The 22,406-nt window shown below is 50.4% G+C and overlaps 1 protein-coding gene across 1 annotated transcript; it reads left to right on the plus strand.

Annotated features, from left to right (window-relative positions):
* Nucleotides 1-68: 68 nt before the first annotated feature.
* UBE3B (ubiquitin protein ligase E3B) lies at nucleotides 69-21,607 on the plus strand. The gene is made up of 28 exons (XM_083873689.1): nucleotides 69-132; nucleotides 601-848; nucleotides 1,996-2,184; nucleotides 2,541-2,661; nucleotides 3,422-3,481; nucleotides 3,826-3,930; nucleotides 4,028-4,124; nucleotides 4,755-4,840; nucleotides 5,510-5,592; nucleotides 6,126-6,231; nucleotides 6,878-6,998; nucleotides 7,592-7,769; nucleotides 8,034-8,203; nucleotides 8,994-9,161; nucleotides 9,920-10,091; nucleotides 10,670-10,788; nucleotides 11,395-11,509; nucleotides 11,859-11,958; nucleotides 12,397-12,516; nucleotides 12,837-13,013; nucleotides 13,094-13,204; nucleotides 13,954-14,091; nucleotides 14,228-14,293; nucleotides 15,663-15,721; nucleotides 17,243-17,425; nucleotides 17,887-17,998; nucleotides 18,296-18,388; nucleotides 19,015-21,607. The coding sequence occupies exons 3-28, from the start codon at nucleotides 2,024-2,026 to the stop codon at nucleotides 19,204-19,206; spliced, it is 3,213 nt and encodes a 1,070-aa protein (XP_083729815.1). The 5' UTR covers nucleotides 69-132; nucleotides 601-848; nucleotides 1,996-2,023; the 3' UTR covers nucleotides 19,207-21,607.
* Nucleotides 21,608-22,406: the final 799 nt, after the last annotated feature.

Below are 22,406 nucleotides of genomic sequence, written 5' to 3' on the forward strand. Positions count from 1 at the left end.
CTGTCTGCCCGGGCCGCTGCCGCTCCGCCGCCTCACCGGCTTGGCCTGGCCCGGTTTGGCCCGGCTCGGCTCGGCCCGACCTTTCCGGTATCAGCGGGACGCCAGGCCGGTTGTTCTCCCAGCGCCGAGCCGGTGAGCGGGCCGGCGGAACGGCAGCGACGGGGCGGGTTGGCGGCCGGACGGGGAGCGCGGACACGGGTGCGGGGAGGGGGCTGCGGCCGCGGCCTGGGCGGGGGAACCGGGAGGGACCAGGGGGTTCCGGGGCCGCTGGGCCCGGCCCGCCCGGCCCGGTGTCCGCCGGGACGAGGGTGAGCGCCTGTGGGGCTGCGAGGAGGCTGCCGGCAGCGCCGGGGCCCGGCGGGGTGAGCGGCGCGGTGCGAGCCTGGGCCCGGGGGGGCGAACGGGGCTGCGAGAGGGGCTGAGGGGGCTGCGAGAGGAGCTGAAGGGACTCTGTGCCTGCTCCGTTCGTTCCTTGGGCGAGGCCTGGGAGCTGCAGCCCAGCTCGGGGGGGCTGTGGGTGGCTTTCGGGTCCTGCTCGGCGGTGGCACCTGCTCCCCGCTTTGTCCTTCCTGTCACAAATGGAGTTATCCCTCCCCCCAGCTGCCTTTGCTGGTGACCGCCGGGACGCGGGGCTGCTTCTCCTCCCACTCACCGTTTACCCTGCGGGTGCAGCGAGAAGGAAACAAGGTCTAAAGGATTCGGAACTACAGAGGGAAAGTCTGAATCCCCAAATCAGCCGCAGGGAATGTGCTTGTCCATGCAGGAGCTGCCCGAAGCCTCTGGATGTGGGTCATGTGTGTGTGTGTAAATGAACATCACACGCTTTCCTTGAAGAAGTGACCCCTCAGGTGAGTTCCTTGTTGATGTTTATAAAGCTTTGGTTGACTCTGGGTGTTTTATCTGGTGCATAGCAATAAATCAATGTCCTTTGTGCCCTTTTCCCCCTGTCCCTGGCCGGGGAGTTGTTCTTATCTGTTACTGTGCTGGTTTTGCATTGATTGGTAAGGGAAGAACAGAGGCTGGAGAGGGGAGGTGGAGCTCAGGGAGTGGAGCACAGCGTCAAAACAACTGATTTGTTTATTTTTCCCCTTAAAATCTCCCAGCCTGCAGCAGGCTGTGGGTTGTGCTGGAAGGATTCCCTGCCAGTGTTTTTGTGTCCCTGCTGCAGCCCCGTGACAGTGACTGGGGGTATTTTAATTCCCACTTTTCCCTCTGCTGTCAGATTCTCCTCTCCCCAGAGCAGATATTCAAGCCCTGCCCTCCTGTGGGTGTTTTTTTCCACTCTGCTCTGGTTTTCCAGGTGTTTGCTGTGAAGATCCTGTAGAAATTTCCGTGGATGGTGAGGATAAGGAACTTTGCAGACCTGAGATGTTCTAGAAACACGTGGCTTTATTATTACAAGGGTCGTGGGTAAAGAAGGCTTTGCCTTCAGCCACCAGCCTCGGCTGAAGCAAAGCCCTAATGAGAGAATGGGGAGAGAGAGAGATAGAAGAGAGAGTAGGGGGAATAAGGGGAGAAGCAAGAGGGCAGAGGGGCAGAACAAGAGCGTAAAGAAAGGAGAGGGGAAGGGCAAAAGAGGAGCCAGAGAAGAGAGAGGAAGGGGGTGATCACCTTGTTACAATACACTCTATCTCTTTTTGTGTTGAATATTCTAATTTACAGTGACCAACCAGTGCGAGATACAAAACCTACAAACTTTGCATGCAGCCTATAAGAACTACTACATTACCATGTTGTTTTATATTCTAAACTCTAAAAGCTACATTTCTTATCTGTTTTCTACCTGATGCCTTTGCAGAGTGGAAAGGCAACATTCCTGAGACCTTTGTTTTCATGTCTTTCAACCCATCTCCAGCTAATCACCGTTTTCCTGCCTGCTATGCTCACATCTCAAAACTGGCTTTCATTTCTATTTCACTCACAGGTTTACATCTGCAGTATTTCTTACCATACAATCATATCCACGAGTCCTTCCTGTCCCATCTTTCCCAACAGATCCTTTGCTCCCTGGGGGGATCCAGCCATGTTCAGTGCCAGCCAGAGCTCCAGGGCGCAGTTCCTGGACAAGGCCCGGCAGGCGCGGGAGGAGCGGCGGGAGCTGAAGGAGAGGGAACGAGCTGCAGTGCAGCTCCAGGCTCTGGTCAGGAGGTTCCTGTGTCGCTGCCGCCTGCAGAGGGAGATCAGGTGTGTGGGGTTTGTGGGATCATGGGATGGGATGGATTGGAAGGAGCCTTAAAGCTCAGTTCATTCCAAACCCCTGCTGTGGGCACTTTCTGCTAGCTCAGGTTGTTCCATCCTGGCCTTGGATGCTTCCAGGGATGAGGCAGCCACAGCTTCTCACAGCTTCTTCCACCCTCACAGGGAAGGATTCCTTCCCAATATCCCATCTAACCCCATCCTGTGTCAGTTTGACTCCATTCCCCTTTTTCCTCTCATTCCAGACCTTTGTAAAGTCTCCATCTTCCTTGTGGGCCCCTTTAGGGAAGGAATTCTTTGTTCTGTGATTGCTTTTTAACTCCTCGTTTTTCCCTCTTTGGTAGGAGGGAGGTGGAGGATTTCTTTGGGACAAATGAATGTGGCTCAAGTAAAAGAAGTGCCCTGTCTGTGTTCAGGATTGCCAGGAAGCTGCTGTTTGTGTTCAACCCCAAGGAGGACAAGGAGGTGAGGACACTGCCCTGACATCCTGCTGTGCTTTTGGGGACAGCTTAAATGTGTTGAATTCCTTATTCAGTGATCTTGGAGGTTCTTGCAATATATTTTGCCTTCAGCAATGTTCTCTCTGTTTCCTGCCTCTTCCTGAAGAGATCTGCCTGTAGGATAGAAACAGAAGCCTTGAATTTTTCAGCAGTGGTTCTGTGTTCAGGGCATCCTTTAATGGATGTTTTTCCTGGTGACACTGGCAGCTGCAGGAGGTGTGTTTTGGCACAGCCCAGTTCCCCAGGCAGGTACATTGGGACAGCTCCCAGAGATCTGTGCTAACAAAGGAAGGCTGTTTGTATCCCAGCAGCTTTTCTCACCATGCCCTGAACTTGTGAATTCAGGGTGAAGCCCTGAAATGATCATCTTTGCCCCAGGAAGCTGTGAGGGCTGACTGGAAGGAAATCAGTTGGAAAAGGGAAAGCTATGTTCCAATGGCAGCAGCAGTGAGGGATTTTTTAATGTCTGTCCCATGGAAATCTGTGCTCAAATGCAGTTTTCTGTTGGTGCAGCATCCAAAAAAAAGGAGGGAATTCTGCACAGCAGCAACATGACGTGTGTGCTCTCAGGAAAGGAGCCACCAGGATTCCTGTAGGGAATGTGCTGGGAACATTTGCTGATTTGAGACAGAGAGATCTTCCTCTCTCTGCTGAGCTGTTCCTTGTGCTTTTCCAGAATAGCCCTTCCTGTAGTTAGAGCTAATCCCACCTTTGGATTTTCCCAGAGGTTTGAGAAGCTGTGCCGTTGTATCCTGAACAGCATGGACGTGGAGAACGAGCCCAAGGTCAGCAGGGGGGTTGGTTTGGAGTGGGGAGGGGTTGGTGGGTGTTTTTAACTCTCTCTGTGGGGATTTACTTTGGTAATATGTAATTTTTAGCTTTCAGAAGCTCTTGAGCACTGTGGAGATTGCACAGGGAAAGTCTGGACAAGTCCTTTAGTATCCCTGGGATGTTTTTACTCTGTGCAGCCACGGGAGTTAAAGGACACTTGGTTTCTGGGGTGGGTGATGTGCTTTGAGCAGGGAATTTGGGGAGAGGAGCATCTTGGTCCCACTGCTGGGTTCAGTGCCCAAACTCTGCCCAGCAGCAGCACAAACCCTGATCCCTCTGTGCATCCCCTATTGCTCAGGTGTGGTACGTGTCACTGGCACTCTCCAAGGACCTCACACTGCTCTGGATCAAACAGATCAAAGACATCCTGTGGTTTTGCTGTGAATTCCTCAAGCAGCTCAAGGTAAGGACTGTTCTTGTGTTTTCTCTCCCTGCGTTTTGAGGTGGCTCAGTGGATTTGTTAACTGTGGATTTGTTAACTCTGCTGTTTGTTATCCCAGCCTGACATCCTGCAGGACTCCAGACTGGTGAACTTGCACCTGACAATGCTGGTCACCTTCACAGACACTTCCACCTGGAAAATCCTCCGGGGAAAAGGTTGGTGCAGCCCAGTCTTTAGGTCACTGGTTTGAGACTTGGTGTTAAAATCTACTGAATGCTCTGGCACAAGTTCCAGAGAAGCTGGAAGTGTCCAAGGCCAGGTTGGAGAGGGATTGGAGCAACCTGGATTAGTGGGAGGTGTCCCTGCCCCTGACAGGGGTGGAATGGGATGATCCTTAACATTCCTTCCAACCCAAACCATTCTGGGATTATGTTTCTGCACCTTGGTTGCCACAAAGATTCATTCTGCTCCTGTGTTTGCACAAAACAAGGATTCCCTTGGGATTAGACTGTTCCTCTTCTATTTCCCTTAGGACACCAACAGTTGTTACAGCATTTTTATTATATTCCAAAAACCCCCACACAAGAAGTGTTCAGAGGATAAGGGAATGTGCCCTTAGCTCTGGGGTTTTGTAGGAAATAGATGTGGAAAAGTCAGACAAGCAGAGAGGAAATGAGACTCTTACAGCCTAAACAATACAGTGTGAAATGCTGCCAGAATGATGAGTTTGTGTAGAAGGACAAGGACTTTGTGCCAGGAGGGCTTGGGCAGTGACAAACCTTTCTGTGGGGACTCAGAGTGGGGCTGTGGTGCTGTTGGAGTGACATCTGTGCTTTAACCCAAAGGTGAGACCCTGAGACCTGCCATGAACCACATCTGTGCCAACATCATGGGCCACCTGAACCAGAAGGGCTTTTACTCCGTGCTGCAGGTCAGTGTGAGCTGCCACAGTCCCAGCTGTACCCAAACCAGCCCCTGCCCTGCCTGTGCCCCTCTCCTGAGGAGCTCTTTGCCTCTATGCTGGGGTCTCAGGGAGGAGCTGTTGGTGATTTGTGCATGATTATCTTTTTCTCAAGCAAAGCAAAAATCTCTCAAGTTTCTCAAGTAAAGCAGAGTGTCTCCACCTGAGACCAAATCCACCCTTCCCCTTCTGTCACTGCTGCTGAGCCCAAATCCTGCTTAATCACTTCATCATGAGATGGACAAGGATGTGATTTTGCCAAACTTTGGAGCTGCCACATTGTATTGGTTGGGTTTGTTGGCTGCTCTGCTGGGCAAAGGACCTGATGTAATGAATCTTTTAAATAAGAATTACATTACCAAACTCTGAGCCTTGCCTGTTAATTTTTAAAGCCTGTGAGTGCAGGTTCTAGGGGGATAAGGCCTGCAGAGTGTCTGATTTCATTGCAGTTTCCTTCTTGTGCCATTATTAACCTGAAGCCCTTCTAGTTCTGCCAAATAACTTGTAAAACTGGATTTTAGGCTGCTCTGATGTTCTTTTCCTCTACATTAAATAAACTTTTATATCTTTCAGGAATAAGAGTATTTTTTTTCTGATTACTATGGGGGTTTTATATTTTGATTTCTTTTTTAATTCCAGATTTTGCTAACTAATGGCTTGGCAAGATCCAGACCTTCCCTGTCCAAAGGCTCCTTAACTGCCATCTTCTCCCTTGCCTTGCGGTGAGTCAGCTGGAGCTGTTTGGGGGGATTTGAAGCCAAAATTGTCCTTTTTTTAGTGTTTTTTTTTCTTTTGAAGACTTCTCATTCTTTCAATGTTTTTGTGCCGTTGAGAATATCACCCTGAGGAAAGAAATTGCTTTAGACAAATGGCTCACTTTGCTGTCGTCCTTTCTCAGATTGGAGTGGCTTTAAGTCAGGAATTAGTGTGAGCCTAAACTCGAGGGTGCAGTTCAGTTCAGGGTGAGCTTGCTCTGAGAACAGAAGTGTGAGTGAATGATCTTTTCCCTGGGATGCTTCAAAGCCAGGTTGGAAAGGGCTTGGAGCAACCTGGGATAGTGGAAAGTGTCCTTGCCCATGACAGGGGTGTGGGATGGGCTGAGCTTTGAGTTCCCTTCCAACCCAACCCATTCCCTGTTTCTGTGGTTCTTGCTAAGGGAATTCCCAGGATCCAGTTCTGGATGGCTCAGTTGGAGGCTGTGTTGCTTTCCCAGGTTTGATTGAGCTTTAAAATGTCTCTCTCTCTCTCTCCATAGCCCTGTGGTTGCTGCACAGTTCTCAGACAATCTGCTGAGGTCCTTCCTGATCCATGTCATGTCTGTGCCTGCTATAATGACTCACCTTGCTACTCTCACCCCTGAGGTAAGTGGGTGATCTCAGAGGACTGATTATCACACCAGGCCACTTGCTATTCCATTTTATCAGCTCTTGGAACAAGAGCTTTGGCATTTCTCTCTTTGCCAGTTTCAAATCTCTGTTCTGAAAGCCTTACAAACACTTTGGATTTCTAATGCAGGAATTATTAACACCAGTGGGATGATGGGCTGAACTGCCCTAAAATACCTACATAAATAAAAAATAAAAGCACATATGACCCACAGCTTGATTTTTTCACATCCTTGCTCTTCCTTTTCCATAACCACAGACAGAGCCAAAGCCTAAATCACCCTGTTGGGTGGCAGAGGGCTCTGAGGGGGTGACCAGTGGGCTGCCCACTAATCCAATTCAGTCTGCTTGGTGCAGACAGGCAGGTTTTGTGCCTAATGGGCAATTCCTGTGGTCTTGCAGACAGATCATTGCAAAGGTCTGGCTCCAGCTCCAACATGACCTGTTCACCTGCCAGGGGTTTTATTTCCCAGCCCAGCTCCGTGTCAAACACTCTGTGGGGCAACAGCCTCGACTTGCTGCTTTATTTGGGAAGAAAAGCCAGTGCCAAGTGCTGCTGGCATATCAGGTATGGGAATGTGCTGCTTCCCAGCCTCAGTGGCACTTCCCTGCTGTCTTCCAGCGCCTGGCAGTGATCGAATCCCACGGTCTCTTCCGCAAGTTCATCCTGTTCCTGAGCCGGGAATCGCAGTGCCGGGATGTCTGTGTGTGCCTGGAGGGCAGTCACACTCTCTGCTTGCTGGGTGAGCACTTCCAACACTTTTATTGGGTTTGAAAAAGAGTCTTGATTCAGATCTTCTTTTTCCATGGGGAAGAGCTGCCTCCAACTCATCATTTTTAATTGTTATTTTGATAACTTTCTCTGAATTGTAACCGAGGTGTATTTTGGGGTGTTACAAACAAGGTTTAAGACCTTTGCAAAGGGAAGAAGGGCCAGAGATTTGCTCTTGTATCCATGTCAGGCATCATCTCTGCCAGCTTTTCACTTGGACTCTGAGCAAGTCTTGGATCTCCCTCCCCTAAATGGCCCTAAATGCTGCTGCATATTTAAATTCACATATCTGCAAAAGCAACAAGATTACCAGTTGGGACTCTGGGATAACTGTGGGTTGTAGCTTCTAGTAGTTTGTAGAAGGTGTTGGTGGGAAGGTGGCCAAAGGGACTTGTCACCTCAGGGGTTGATGTGTGCTGGAAATGGCTTCCTGCAGGGTGGCCTCTGAGATCATCTCTGACACAAATCCTCTCCTGGGACTGGGAAAGGATTCCCTTCACCTGTAACCCCTGTCCCACAGCATCTGTTCCTCCTTAAGCCTTGCTGTGCTGGTCCTTCCTCCAGGCAATCTGGTGTTCCTGGGCTCCCTGAATGACCAGGTGCTGGAGGAGGAGACAGCTCATTTTGTGGGGGTGCTCATCCACATGCTCTCCTACTGCCAGAAGTACGTGTCCCAGAAGAAATCCAACCTCACCCACTGGCACCCCGTGCTGGGCTGGTTCTCACAGACTGTGGATTATGGGTGAGTGGGAAGGACCTCACAGGGAGAGATGATGAAGCCTCTCCTTTTATTTATTTTTTTTTAATGTTGCAAAGTGGTTTTTTATGTTTTGAGATGAACAGTGAGAAGAATTTCTCAGCTATTTCAGGTTGTAGCTGCACAATAAACTGTAGCATTCCTGCACAGACTATTCCAGTTTGGACTGTGAGCTAAATGGATCAGTATCACTGCCTGGTGTTTTATTCCAAGCTGCCTTCTAACCTGTCCCCCTGCTCTGTCTTCCAGGCTGAACGAGTCCATGCCTCTGCTGACCAAGCAGCTGCAGCACCTCTGGGGAGTCCACATGATCAGGATCCTCTTCAGTGATGTGCTCAGCAAGAAGCTGCTGGAAAATCAGGAGATAGCTCAGCTGCCAGCACAGCCAATCTCCCCTCAGAACAGCCTTCCTATGAAAAGTCAGTTTTGGGATTTTTTTGTCTCTGTGTGTGTTTATGTGGTTCTCTCTCCCAAACTCACAGGGCTTTGACTTTTGTACTTATGCCAAAAGCTTTGAATAATTACTTGCAGCAGCTGCTGCTGCTTAGGTGGAGATGTGATCCCTCCTATTTGTCATTCCTCCTTGGAATGCTCCTGTGACCTGGGGCAACTCTCTCTCTTTGGTGCTGGGAAAATATTTGCTTATTTTAGCAGTTTCTTTTCCTCGTTTTCTCAAGTAGCTGAAGTGCTTTCGGCAAAACTTAAGACTTCCAAGGGAAGATGGGAGCTCAGCTTCCCGTGTGGAAAGCAAGGTGAAGCTGGATCCTGCACCTGTGAGGTGTGGTGGTCCTGCAGAAAAAGATTTGGGATAAGATAACTGTAAATCTGATATTTTCTTGCTGTTGCCTGTAACACTGGATCCTGTGGTCATGATTTGCTGCAGCCAGGACCATGGGTCATGAGTGGTTTGGGTTGGAAGGGCACTTACAGCCCATTCTGTTTCCACCTTGTCCTGTAGAGCATGTATAGAACTGTGGGATGGTTTAAATTAGAAGGGATTTGGGGCCATGGGCAGGGACAGCTTGCACTATCCCAGGTTGCTCTGAGCTCTGTCCAGCCTTGCCTTGGACACTTCCAGGGATCCAGGAGCAGCCACAGCTTTTCTGGGCACCTTGTACCAGGGCCTCCCCACCCTCATAGGGCAGGATTCCTTCCCAAAATCCCATCTAACCCTGCCCTCTGTCCCTCCTGCTGTGTTTCTGCCCCCAGACCTGTTCAAGAGAGCTTTCCAGAAGTCGGCCTCGGTGCGGAACATCCTGAAGCCGGTGGGAGGGAAGCGCGTGGACTCTGCCGAGGTGCAGAAGGTTTGCAGCATCTGTGTCCTGTACCAAACCACCCTGACCACCCTCACCCAGATCCGCCTGCAGATCCTCACAGGTCAGGCCACCTCCCTGCTGCTCAAATCCTTTCCAGTGAGGAGAGAAAAAAAGAGATTTTCTTATTTCTGTTGATTTGTTGGGAGTTTCATCACTGCCAACAGGTTATTGACTGGCTGGGGAAGGCTTGTTCCATCCTCAATCATCCGTGGGATCAATAACATTCAGCACCACTTGATCAAGCACAAAGTCTCAAGAACACAAATTAAAGCAAGTTTTCCTCTCATGAAACCTTGCTTACTCCCTCTCAACCTTCAGCCTGAGTCAGGGTTTTTGGGGAGCCAGGCAATATTAATCTTTCTGTGGTGGGAACATTGAAGGCTTTCATACATCTTGAGAACAAATTGCCTGTCTTGGGGAAGGGGTGGAGGAGGAGATCAGCACTGTTTTGGTCTGGTGGGTAGAGCAGGGAGTCAGTTCAGAGCTTTGGGTGCTTTGTGGTGACCATGGGTGCAGCCCTGTTGTGTTCTCATCCCTAAGGTGGATGTGGGATCACAGGAATTCAGTATTCTCTAAAGTTGCAGAAGAATTAGGGGGAAAAGGTTCAAAGGTGCAAACAACGTCTCATTCAAAGGGTTTTTTTTGTGCTTTCCTGGTGATTGTCCATCTCCTGTTAATGCAGACAGGCCTGGGAGCCAAATAGGATGCTCATGTTCCTCTTCTGCTTTGCAAAAGGCTCTTTCAGCTTCAAGTCTCACCTCTCTGAGCTTTCACAAGCAACAGAATGACCTTTACTCGGTGCACTTTATATTTTCATAGGTCTCACTTACCTGGATGATCTGCTGCCCAAATTATGGGCTTTTATCTGTGAGCTGGGACCACAGGGAGGGTTAAAACTCTTTCTGGAGTGTTTGAACAATGACACAGAGGAATCCAAGAGGCTGCTGGCCATGTTGATGCTCTTCTGTGACTGCTCCCGTCACCTCATCACGTAGGTAGAGCATGGATGGGGATCCCTGGATTTGTGACATCGAGTTGTTGTGTTCCTTCAGGTTCAAGAGAAACATTGAAGGTTTTATGTCTTTTCCTGAAGATGAGTAGGCAGGGTAAAAGCAGCAAGCTTTTGGGTTTGAGTCCTGTGAAATAAAGGGCTTCAAAAGGACTTTTCCCCCTCAGCTACTTCCAGCTGGTAACAAAAATTGGCAGGGTGGGAGGGGGAAAGAAACAACACAAAAAAATGGGAAAAGGGATGGAAAATTGCCCTTGCTGGTCACTAGAGACAATTCTCTCCTCTTGAATGAGGCAAAAATTTTCTTGGGAATGGAAAAGGTCCTTTTAAGCCTGAAACATTGACTTTGCTTTTATCTCAGCCTCTCATACCATCTTGTGTTAGGATCTGCTATCAATCAAAATCCATAAATAAGGTTTGGTTGTTTATGACTTTAGATCCTCATGGGTGTCAGTTGTCATAGAAATAAGAGCTGCTGTTAAAGGATAATGTGCCTTTATGAAAATTTCAACAGGGAATTAAATTTACACTTGTGCATTTGCATTTGTTTGCTCTGACAGGATTCTGGATGACATCGAGGTCTATGAAGAGCAGATTTCATTCAAACTGGAAGAGCTGGTGACCATCTCCTCTTTCCTGAATTCCTTTGTGTTTAAGATGATCTGGGATGGAATCGTAGGTGAGTGTTTTTAGTAGCTTGAGTTGATGTTACTGTTAGAACCACAAATAGCATTTATTTTGGAATTTGAAGCTTGTTAATTATTCCTTGGCACAAAAAGCACTTCAATGTGGGAATATGTCCCAGTCTTTTGATGTCCAGATGCCACAATCATGCTTTGTGCCAAATCCAGAGCACTTCCCTATTTCCAGTAAGGATTTGTGTAACAGACATGATGGGCATGTTGATTTTTGGCAGAGATGAGGTTTAGCAGGGCTGGGCCATGTGTTGGACAAGAGCAGGGCAGTGCTGTGACCAGGCAGAGCAGCTTGCTTGGGTCTCTGTAGAATCTGCTGTGGATCTCTCTGCTGGTATAATCTGGGTATAGCTCAACTCTCTGGTAATTAGCTGTGATAGTCCAGATCTGGTGTGAAATGAGATGGCTTTGATTAGCTCTGTTTAAAGAAGAGACTGTCTCTCTTCCCAGAGGCACAAAATCCTTCCCTCCAGAGGCCGTGTGGGTCAGGAAAACACCCCAGTGCTGTTCCTGTGGGGAGGATAATCAAGATGTGGCTCCTGCTGGTGCCAAGGGTGCCTGGACTTTGCTGCCTTGTTCCTTTTGTGCAGAGAATGCCCGAGGGGAGACCCTGGAGCTGTTCCATTCTGTCCATGGCTGGCTGATGGTGCTGTACGAGCGGGATTGTCGCCGGCGCTTTGCTCCCGAGGATCACTGGCTGCGCAAGTGAGTGGCCCAGGGCAGGGATCTTGGGCAGCTCCAGGCTTGTCCCACTGCTCTACATCCTCTGGGGAGCCTGATTTGGGATTCCTTATTGACATTCTGCTTGTGGCATCAAGGTGGGAACTGCTGCCTGAGTTTGCAGTTAAGGACGCCCCTCGTGTTGTGGTGGGAGGTTTGGGTGGTGCTTTGAAAACTGACTCAGCACCCAAGAGCTTGAGTGCCCCTGGTCCTTTTTACCTTCTTAGTGTGTACACTGAGCAGTTAAGTCATCTCTGGAATCACTACCAGTTCCCTCTCCCCTACACCTGAGTATTTCTCAGGGATTTCTGAATCTCTGCCTTTTTTTGTCAAGGGACCTCAAACCCAGCGTGCTCTTCCAGGAGCTGGACAAGGACAAGAAACGAGCCCAGCTGCTCCTGCAGTACATCCCACATGTCATTCCCCACAAGAACGTGAGTGGGATGGAGGCAGAGGGTGGAGGTTGGGAATCAATGGCCTGGGTGGCCATTGAGGTGGGAGGGACATCTGTCTGGAGGATTTTGTGACATGGAGATTCTTTTGAAATGCCAGCTGAATGAAAGTCTTCTCCTTCATTCTCACCTTCCCCAACAGATCTCCTCTAAATGTCTTGATTTCTGTCACTGAGAGAGGACTGATCTGTGTCCTCACCCCTTCCTTGTGCATTTCCTTCAAATGTCTTGATCTCTGTGTTGAGACAGAACTGATCTGTGTGTGCAGCTGCGTGGAGTGAGAGGATGACAGTGGCACCACTGGGAAGAGCTGGGATCAGGACAACCAGCAGCAGTTTCTATGTGTCAGGAGCCTCCCAAATCCCTGCTGCACTGCAGGATCCCCATGGATTGAGACTGGGATTTGTTTTGTTTGTGCAGAGGGTGCTGCTTTTCCGGAACATGGTGACAAAGGAGAAGGAGAAGCTGGGGCTGGTGGAGACAAGCTCAGCGTCCCCTCACGTCACCCACATCACCATCCGCCGCTCCCGCATGCTCGAGGTGAGGGACACGAGTCAGCCCACAAAGCAGGAGCCTGGCCTGACAAAAACAGGGCTGGGAGGGCTGTTTTACCTTCTCTGTGGCTGCTGAGGGGTCCACTCCCAGAGCTGATGTTCCAGGAGAATGCTGGACCCTCGTTCAGCTCAGGCTGTTGCAAACCTGGAATTTTGACTTGGAAAATGTTGGGTTTTTGAGCTCAAGACTCAATGACAAATGCAGGTTTCTGTGGTGGGCCTGTGTCCTGTCTCTGCTGCATCTCTGGGTGGGTGTTTGATGTGTCTCTCTCTGGGATTGTCCTCTGGATTTTCTGCTCTGTGCAGGATGGGTACGAGCAGCTCCGGCAGCTTTCCCAGAACGCCATGAAGGGAGTGATCAGGGTGAAGTTTGTGAATGACCTGGGGGTCGATGAGGCTGGTATTGATCAAGATGGAGTCTTCAAAGAGTTCCTGGAAGAGATCATTAAGAAGGTGTTTGACCCTGCACTGAACCTGTTCAAGGTAGGACACAGGTGCCACCTGAGGTGACCTGGTGCAGACAGAGCCATTCTGGCTCACTGGGCTCTTATCTCTTTGTGCAGACCACCAGTGGTGATGAGAGGCTGTATCCATCCCCAACATCCTACATCCATGAGAACTACCTGCAGCTCTTTGAGTTTGTGGGGAAGATGCTTGGGAAGGCTGTGTATGAGGTGAGCCAGAAGCACCAGCTTGGGATCTCCTCAGTGATGGTGCCTTTGAGGGCATCTGTCCTGCTTGGGGGGGTGGTGTTATTGAAGAGAGGAATTTGGAAAAATGGCTTGAATAAAGATCCTTGTAGTGGGACAGGCTGGAATTTCTTCAGGCATGTATTAAAAATAATCTTGGAGGTAAAACCTGATCATGCCTTGATTGTTCCTCATGGTGCTGGGACACCAGCCTGTTTTTTTGGTGTTACATCTTAGAAACATCATTTGTGGATACCCCAGAGGGACATGAGGAAAAAAGGAGGATGAAATGATAGAATGACTCTGATAGAATGATTTGGGTTAAAAGGGAACTTTCTAGTCCAGTCTCCTTCCCATGGGCAGGGACACCTTCCACTATCCCAGGTTGCTCCAAACCCAGTCCAGCCTGGTCTTGGACACTTCCAGGGATCCAGGGGCAGCCACAGCTTCTCTGGGAAACCTCTGTCAGGGCAGATTTTTCCATGTATTTCACTAAATTTCCCGTCTTTCAGTTCAAACTAAAGAACACATGAAGTTCCCCAGGTGCCTTTTTGCACCTGCCTTACTAATTAATGGATTTTAAGAGAATGTGGGGCTTGTAGCTAATTTTGGTGCCTTGCAGAATTGCTCTCTGCAGTTGTTCCATATCACAAGATCTGCCTTGCAGGTAACCAAAGATGCCACAACCACAAGTGTGTGGCAGGACCTTACCTGTGCATTTCTCTTGTCCACAGGGGATAGTTGTGGATGTACCATTTGCTTCCTTCTTTCTGAGTCAGCTCCTTGGGCACCACCACAGTGTCTTCTACAGCTCCGTGGATGAACTGCCCTCCTTGGACTCAGAGTTCTATAAAAATCTCACTTCAATTAAGGTTGGAGCAATAATTTTCCTGTCATTCACCTCCCTGATTGCTGCCTGTTGCTAGAAACTGGGAGCGACTGGTGGTTCTGCTGCTGAACCCTGACCTTTTTTTCTCTTTTTTTCCACTTCTCCCTGTTGTTCTCCAGCGTTATGATGGTGATATCAGTGACCTGGGCTTGACACTGTCCTATGATGAAGATGTGATGGGTCAGGTAGGTTTTTATTCAGTGATTTGTTGGACCTTACCTCTGCTTTGTCCTCTTCATGTTGCCATGGAAGGCTGGCTCAGCTTCTCTGAACTCAGCTGTGGGATTCAATATTTACCTGTTGGCAGAGAACAGCTTTTTCCACAAGAAAAGGTTCCCCTCTGACACTTAATTTTTCTCCTGCCAGGGTTGAAAAAGTGTTTAGTGCTTCCCCTGCATAAGTGGTGTTCCCCTCTTAAAAGAAGAACCTGCGAATAGGGAGAAATTCCTTTTCTTCCCACATCGTTGTTGCTGTCAGGGAAACTCCAAGTGTCTTGGCCTAGAGAAGGAAAAGCTGTTTGGCAGCCCCTTAGGAAGACTTGGAGGCACTTGGTTGCACTTGAACCCTGTGAAGTTTTGTGTGCAGAGCTGGAAAATCTGGAGAGATAAGATAAAAATGCCTTTTGCTGTCAGCATTGTGCTGCAAATTCCATGGGGAGCCATGGAAGATACCTGCTGCTGCCTCAGGATTGCTGAGGTTTCAGCTTGGAGGGTTCTCCCATGTGAAAAATGAAGGTAGGAGCAGGATGTGGAGCCCAGCAGTGAGACACTGAAGGCTGTGGTTCAGTAAGGTTAAAAATAACCCAGGAATTCCTGTTTCCCCAGTGCTTTGGTCATGCTGAAGGAGCCAGGTGGGGTCACCCTGACTGAACTCAGTGTCCCTGTTAAAACAGCCATGTCACAGCTGAGCTCATTCCCTGTCTGGGCTTCAGCCTGACCTTGGAATTCACCTGGAGCTGAGGCACAGAGGCCTCTGTAAAGTGGGAATGAGGATGTGCTGCCTCAGCTTGGGCAGAGAGGAGTGGTGACTCTGCAGGCAGCACCTGGAGGGTCTTGAGCTGGCCCTGAGCTGGAAGAGATCACCAGGCACTGGGAGATCCCTGCTGGCCTTCCTGCCTGGAGTGCACAGCTGGAGGGACAGAGCTCCAGGAGCTCCTGCATGAGACTTGTGGCTCAGCCAGCTTTGGGTTGTGCTGTTAGACTGAGCTCTCTGAGCTTGCTCAGCCTCTGGATTCTGGGATTGTGACAGTCCCCCAGGGCTCTTGGAATTGATTTGTGTGTGGTTCAGCAGTGATGGATCAGACTGCAGAAGAGGCTTCCTTGGAGAAGGGCTGGCTCCACTGGTGGGAGAGCTGCAGTTCCTACTGTTCAATTACTCTGTTAATAGTTAAGTGAAACTGGTTCAAGGCAGAAAGCAGGATTATTACTTAAATTTTAAATCCTGCTGTTTTATTGTAAAAATAAATGTTTTATGGGGAGGTAACAGCTTAGCATGGCATTTCCTTCCATTGTGGTTCCAGGCAGTAATTAGCAATCCAATCATTTCTCCCCTCAGCTGGTTTGCCATGAACTTGTTCCTGGAGGGAAGACCATTCCTGTTACCAATGAAAATAAGTAAGTACAGCAATTAGATTTTTAAGGTCACCACTGCACAATACTTTATTCTGGTTCCTTGGGCTTGCATCTGGAATGAATTGAGATAGATTGGAGGAGAAGGAGCACATAAATATCTTAATAGAATTTGCTGGTTACAGTTCATTGGCAGAAATTGTATTAAATTTGATTTGCAAAATAAAAATTGACAATTTACTTCTTGAAACAGCACTTCTGAGGTCAAAGGCACCCAGTCAGGGAGATTCTGCAGGATTTAATGATGGTGATGGATACAGACAGATGGATTCAAAGCAATTCAGGCACACAGTCGTGAACACAGAGGGCACAGATGCTCAAAGACACCTTGGAGCAGACAGATCTCCTCAGAATGATAACATGTGGCAGTTGTATAAAGCACCGTGTTCTGAGCAGACAGTGCTGAATTCAAATGTACTCGACAGTCGTTCTTTAGAGCCAGGAAATCAGAGGAGACACCGAGCCCCGGGGCTGTTTTCACAGATAACCGGCTTTTAGATCGTTATCAGAAATGTCAACTCCGGAGCCTGCAAACCAACCCCACCTTTTGTTCCTTTTTCTTTTTTTTTTTTTTTTCCTTCCCTATCCCCTTCAGTGCTCATAAAAGCAGAATGAAATATCTATTAAGCAAATGTGTGTTTGAACTGGTGATCTGGGGGTTGTTATCTTTTTCCTGACAAATGGAAGCTGGATCCCACCTGGATCTGTGCTCTGCAGTCTGATGTTTCCAGGCTTTTCCCTTCTCCAGCTCTGAGCAGGGAGTTTGCATTTGAAAGGATCTTCCTCTGGCTTTTCACAGGTCAGCTCAGGGAAAAAGCTGAAAGTTCTGGATGCTGCTCTAGTAATTTAAAGCAGAAATTTGAAGCTTTTGCAGCCAAACTGGGAGTTGGGAGGGAGCAGAAGTGTTGGGAATGGCAGCAATCTGGAAACAGCTCTGGGGTGACCTTGCCAAAAACCCAGGCAGTGGAATTGTGGTGGGGTCTGTGTGGGAGCTGCTGAACAAGAATCAACAATTTCAGGTGTTTTGCCTGGAGATTAGAAGAGGAAGAGCCTCCCTCTAACAAAAAGTTCAAATTTCTGACATCCTGCAGGAAGGTGGGGATCTGCCTCATGGTTTTGGTGTGGTGTTTCTCCAGGCATGGGGCAGCAGAGCCCAGTGAGCTGTTGGTCAGACCTAGAGGAGTCTGCCTGGAGAGCTGAGCTGTTAAATGGATTTGGAGCTGTGTCCAGCCAAGGTTGATCAAGGGGGTTATTAAAGCAAATTAGTCTCCCTGAGCTGGGCAAGAGCTCTGAGTAATGTAGAGAGTCCTAGAGGGGATAAAGGGAAAAAATCTGGGCAAAAAACCATCTTCATCTACTTAAATAAAAAGCAGGGCCTGGAGGGGGAAGTATAACCCTGTCCAGGCTGTCCCAGTCCTTTTGGAGCTGGGAAAACACATCAGGGACAGTTCAGTGGTGGGTGGTGTGTACCCCTGGCAGCTCCATGTCCCCCTGGCTGTCCCACAGGATCAGCTACATCCACCTGATGGCGCATTTCCGGATGCACACCCAGATCAAGAGCCAGACTGCCGCTCTCATCAGCGGCTTCAGGTCCATCATCAAGCCCGAGTGGATCCGCATGTTTTCTGCGCCGGAGCTGCAGCGCCTCATCTCCGGGGACAACGCCGAGATCGACCTCGAGGACCTGAAGTAAGTGACACCTGAGGCTGCTGGGGCTCCCTCATCCAGCCTGGGAGTTGAGCTCTGCCTGTGCAGAGGTCCTGGGAGGGGGTGGGACAATGATTTGTCCACAACTTCTGCTGCTCCTACTTGGAACGTGAGGAGCAGAGGTTTGGAATGTGTTCTTTAAGGCTAATTTGGGATCGGTCCCCTCTTCCATTCCTGGGAGCAGAATTCCTCTCTGCTTTTCCCTCCTCTGATCAAGTGCCCAGGAATTGCTGGGGGCTCAGTGTCAGAAGTGAACCCTGACCCGTGGCAGGTGTTGGACAGGGCTTGGAGCAACCTGAGCTGCTGGAATTTGTCCCTGCCCGTAGGACAAAGATGAGCTTTAAGGTCCCTTCCAACCCAAACCATCCCACCCAAGTGATCCTTGCAGCACTTGTGCCCCTCCTGCTGCAGTGCCAGGCCTGTCAGAGCCTTTCCCTCCCCAGGAAACACACAGTGTACTATGGGGGCTTCCATGGCAGTCACCGTGTCATCATCTGGCTCTGGGACATCCTGGCCAATGACTTCAGCCCTGAGGAGAGAGCCATGTTCCTGAAGGTGAGTGAGGAGCCATCCCTGCCCAGCTGGGATTGGGGGTGGTGGGGCCAGGGCTGTTCTCCAGTTACCTGGGTGCTCTCTGAAGGGGCACCAGAATTCCTGACACCTGGAAGTGCCCAGCAGAGCTCTATGGATGCTCTGGTGTCACCATGAATGTCCCTGCAAAAGTGACACTCCCCAAACACTGTCAGACACACACTGTGGGGTGCTCAGTGCCAGTCCCAACAGTGCTGGGACTGTCACTGTGTGGCTGTTCTGCCCTTGCTGCTCCCGTCATCACCATGTGTCACTTTCCAGTTTGTCACCAGCTGCTCCAGGCCTCCACTTCTGGGCTTTGCCTACCTCAAGCCTCCTTTCTCCATCCGCTGTGTGGAAGTGTCTGATGACCAGGTAGGCATCCTGCTCTCAGGGCTTGGGAATTCCCTGGGCAGCTTCCTCCTCTCCATCTGACCTGCCAACCCTTAATGTGGGAAAATGAGATGTTAGGATTAGATACCTGGGAGAAATTCTTCCCTGGGAGGCTGGTGAGGTCCTGGCACAGGGTGCCCAGAGAAGCTGTGGCTGCCCCTGGATCCCTGGAAGGGTCCCAAGCCAGGCTGGATGGGACTTGGAGCAACCTGGGATAGTGGAAGGTGTTTCTTGCTCATGGCAAGAGGATGGAACAGGTTGAGCTTTAAGGTCCCTTCCAACCCAAACCCTTCTGGGATTCTCTACCTGAAAACAGCCCTATCCCATGCACATGGCTACACATACACACAGAGCAACTCCAGACTCTTCCTGCCTGGATTCCCTGGTTCCTCCAGGGTTGTATTTTCTCCTTGGGATCTCCCTGTGTCCACCTGTCTCCCTCACACTCTGCCCATGTCAGGCATCGAGTTACAAGCAGAGCTCCTTGGACAGGGGTGGGAAACTGAGCTTTGGGCTTTGGCTCTGTCTGTTCCTAGTGCCAGGTTTTGTGCTGTTGGCACCTCTGTGCCAGGTGTGCAGAGGGAGGTGACAGCTCTGTGCCCTTGCAGGACACAGGGGACACCCTGGGCAGCGTTTTGCGCGGCTTCTTCACCATCCGCAAGAAGGAGCCGGGCGGGCGCCTCCCGACCTCCTCCACGTGTTTCAACCTCCTCAAGCTCCCCAACTACAGCAAGAAGAGCATCCTGAGGGAGAAGCTGCGCTACGCCATCAGCATGAACACCGGCTTCGAGCTGTCCTAGGCACGGCCTGGACTCGGGATGGGGCTTGGAGCTGCTGCTGGAAGGGGGAGCCCTTCCCAACGTGGAGCCCGGGGCAGCTCCGCGGGAGCCGACCGCTCGCTCGAGGCCTGGAGAAGGCAGCTGGTAGTGGAGGTTCACAGAGATCCAGGGAAGAGCTGCTGGGCTCAGGGCTGGATTTTCTTAGGCACAGCTCCAGGCTGGAGGAGGGGATGGGCCTGACCCAAAGCCCTTCACTTGACACCCACGGAAATCGTCCTTAAAAAGCAAACCCCAGGGGAGCATGGAAGGAAACGTTCCAAGTGCCACTCAGATCAGTGACAGTGAGACCCCCAGCAAGCTGAGCAGCTGCTGCCATGGGAGTGCTGCTTTTTCCTTTCCCAGGAGCTGGGCTGGCTGGAGGTGAGGCTGGGAAGCTGCACAAAGGTAGAGGGATGGCAGAGCCCTCGAGGAGATGTCGGCGTTGGAAGTGCCTGGACGGGCACTGCTCACTCAGGACGGGAGATTCCAGGTGTCCCTGCCCCTGCAGGGTCCTGGGTGTGTCTTGGAGAAGGAATCACAGAGAAGCAGCAACTTAAACAGGAGCAGATGGACTCTGTGGCTCTTGGGAAGGCTTTGGAATGCTGGAGGTTAAGGGCTGGAGCAGCAGGAGTGGGCTCAGCCAGCTGTGCCTCTGCCAGGCTCCTGCCAGACCCAGGCCTTGGGACAGAAAGGATCATGTCTCAATTTCTCAGGAGGAGGAAAGGTTTCATTTTCTTTGGTTTCCAGAGGACAGGAGCTGGCAGACACTCAGGCTCCCCAGCACAGTGCTCAGGTGGGGCAGGTTCCTCTCTGGAACGGGGGGAATGTATCAAATCCTCTGGAAACCCCCACTGGCAAAATCCCTCTGGGATGGAAGTTTCCCTTTGCTTGCAGGCCCTTTCTTAGGGAGTTGTTTGGACCCAGGGCAGGGTCTCTGTGTAAGAGCCACATTTGCTTTGTTGCCAAACCCTTCATTTCAGTCGCTTTGTTTCTTTCTGGCCTTATTTCTGTGTGTTGGTGTTTGCCTGGAGCAGGCAGCTTTTGCAGGGGGTGGCTTGGGAAGGTGTGGATCCATCCTCCCATTTCTGAGACACTCATAAAGTGTCTCTGCAGCTTCCCATCTTTGGTCCCTTGAGTTGCTATGAGTCCTGCCCTGGGCCAGGCTGGAGAGAGGAGAGATTGGGCTGCTCCTGGGCTGTCCTGGCCCTGCTGGGATTCTGGCACAGAGGAGAGCCATGGCACTGCCCTCTTGGGGACAGGGTTAAAATTAAAAGCCAGTCGCCTCCTCCCCTTCACCCCACTGGTAAAACAAGCTCCTGCACAGGCTGCTGGCTTCTGCCCAGGGTTTTCTTTCTCTCCTTCCCTCCCTATGGCACTGGGGATCCTCATTCCCCTCCCTGGCTATATCCCATCTCTCCTGCTGCCTTGCCTGGTCCATCCCACGGGATTCCTGTGCCCAGGTGAGCTCAGCAGAGCACAGGTCTCCACACCCTGGGCTCTGGAAGGACCCCCTTAACCACAATATTTCACATTTCTAAGGGGTCGGAAAACTCTGGGCACTGAGCAGCGAGATGGCCTTGGCTTCATCCTCCTCCTGTCGTGCTTCAGATGGATTTCAGAGAAATAACCCTTTTTTTAGAACCAATGCCTGGAAATGCATCTGGAAAGCAATGTCAGGATCTTTTTTCTCTGTCAAATCAGTGAGGTTAAACAGGAGTGATGGGAAGTGTTGGTGCGGACAGGAATGTCTGCATCCAGAGGGTTCAGGACACTGGGCTGTGAGTCAGAGAAATTATAGATGATAGTAAATTTATTTATTTTCTTTTTATACATAGAACATTTTGGCATTAACCAGTTGGTGACTGCGTAGTTGGAAGGTTTAGGCACTGTCTTGGACCTCTCAGAGTTTAAATATCACCCAAAATCTTTTTCCTTCTAGGAAGCGCAGTGTGTCTGACTAGAGCACAATGAGCATTTAGTGAAATGAGTTGTTGAACACTGAGATAAAATCCTTGCTCCCCTTTTCCCTTTGTTCCTCAGGACTACAATTCCTAGAAAAAAAATCTTACTGCAGACTTAGCTTGGTCCCTCCAAACCTGGAGATGTTGCACTACAGACACTGCTCCCGTGCTGGAGCTGGTGTGGAAAATGTGATAAATGTCTGGGAAATTCCCAGTGGATGCAGGCAAGGATTCCTGTGGAGGGGCTGATTCCTGTGTCCCAGGGAGGCTGTGTCAGTCCCTGCCTGCTCCGTGGATCCTGCCCAGGGATGGTTTTACCACGAGGGATTCACGAGGATCTTTTCTATCCAAGACTCTCTGCTGTGGAGACCTTGGTTCCATCCCTGTGTGTCTGACCTGTAGAGAAAATAAAGCTGGGATGAGTTCAGGTGGTTGGGTGTGTCCTGGTCCTTTCCTATGGCGAGGAATGTGCTGGTGGGATGCTCCTGGGTGAGCAGAGCAGGGCACTGGGGCCCTGGCACCTCTCAGAGAGCACCTGCCTATATTCCAAGCATGAGGAGATCCTGGCACAGGGTGCCCAGAGCAGCTGTGACTGCCCCTGGATCCCTGGAACTGTCCAAGGCCAGGCTGGGCAGGGCTTGGAGCCACCTGGGATAGTGGAAGATGTCCCTGCCTGTGTCAAGGATGACCTTTGAGGTTCCTTCCAACCTAAATCAGTCTGGGATTCTGGAGTCTGCCAGGGTGGTCATGAAAACAACTGCTCCAATGGGAATTCCTGTTGCCAGGCTGGTTCCTGGTGCCCTGAGAGCTGGGATCTGTGGGGTGCTCCAGATGGGGCCTGCTGAGCCCAAAGGGACCTGGCAGCATTGTTCGAATCAGGATTTGCTCATGTTGGAATATGCTTGGAGAAGCTCTGCCTGGTCCTGCTGTGCTGTGACTTTGGTCCTTGCTGAGGGTGTTGGTTCTCCTCGGATGCAGGGGCAGGTGCTGGGATCAGCAATGCTCAGTGCACATCTGGGAATGGTGACTGGAACCACTGGTGGAGAGGGAAACGGGCTGGAAATCCAAGTGGGATCCCCCAGTGCAGGAGTGGGGGCAGCCCCGAGGAGCTGACATGGAGTTTGATATTAATACCAGTATTATAATATTGTGTGTTTCTGCCTGGGCCTGATGCTGGAAGCTCCTTGGAGGAGTGAGAGCTGTACCTGGTGCTCCAGCTTC

This window comes from Zosterops lateralis, assembly GCF_965231275.1.
Source record: "Zosterops lateralis genome assembly, chromosome: 17".
Classification (NCBI taxonomy): Eukaryota; Metazoa; Chordata; class Aves; order Passeriformes; family Zosteropidae; genus Zosterops; species Zosterops lateralis.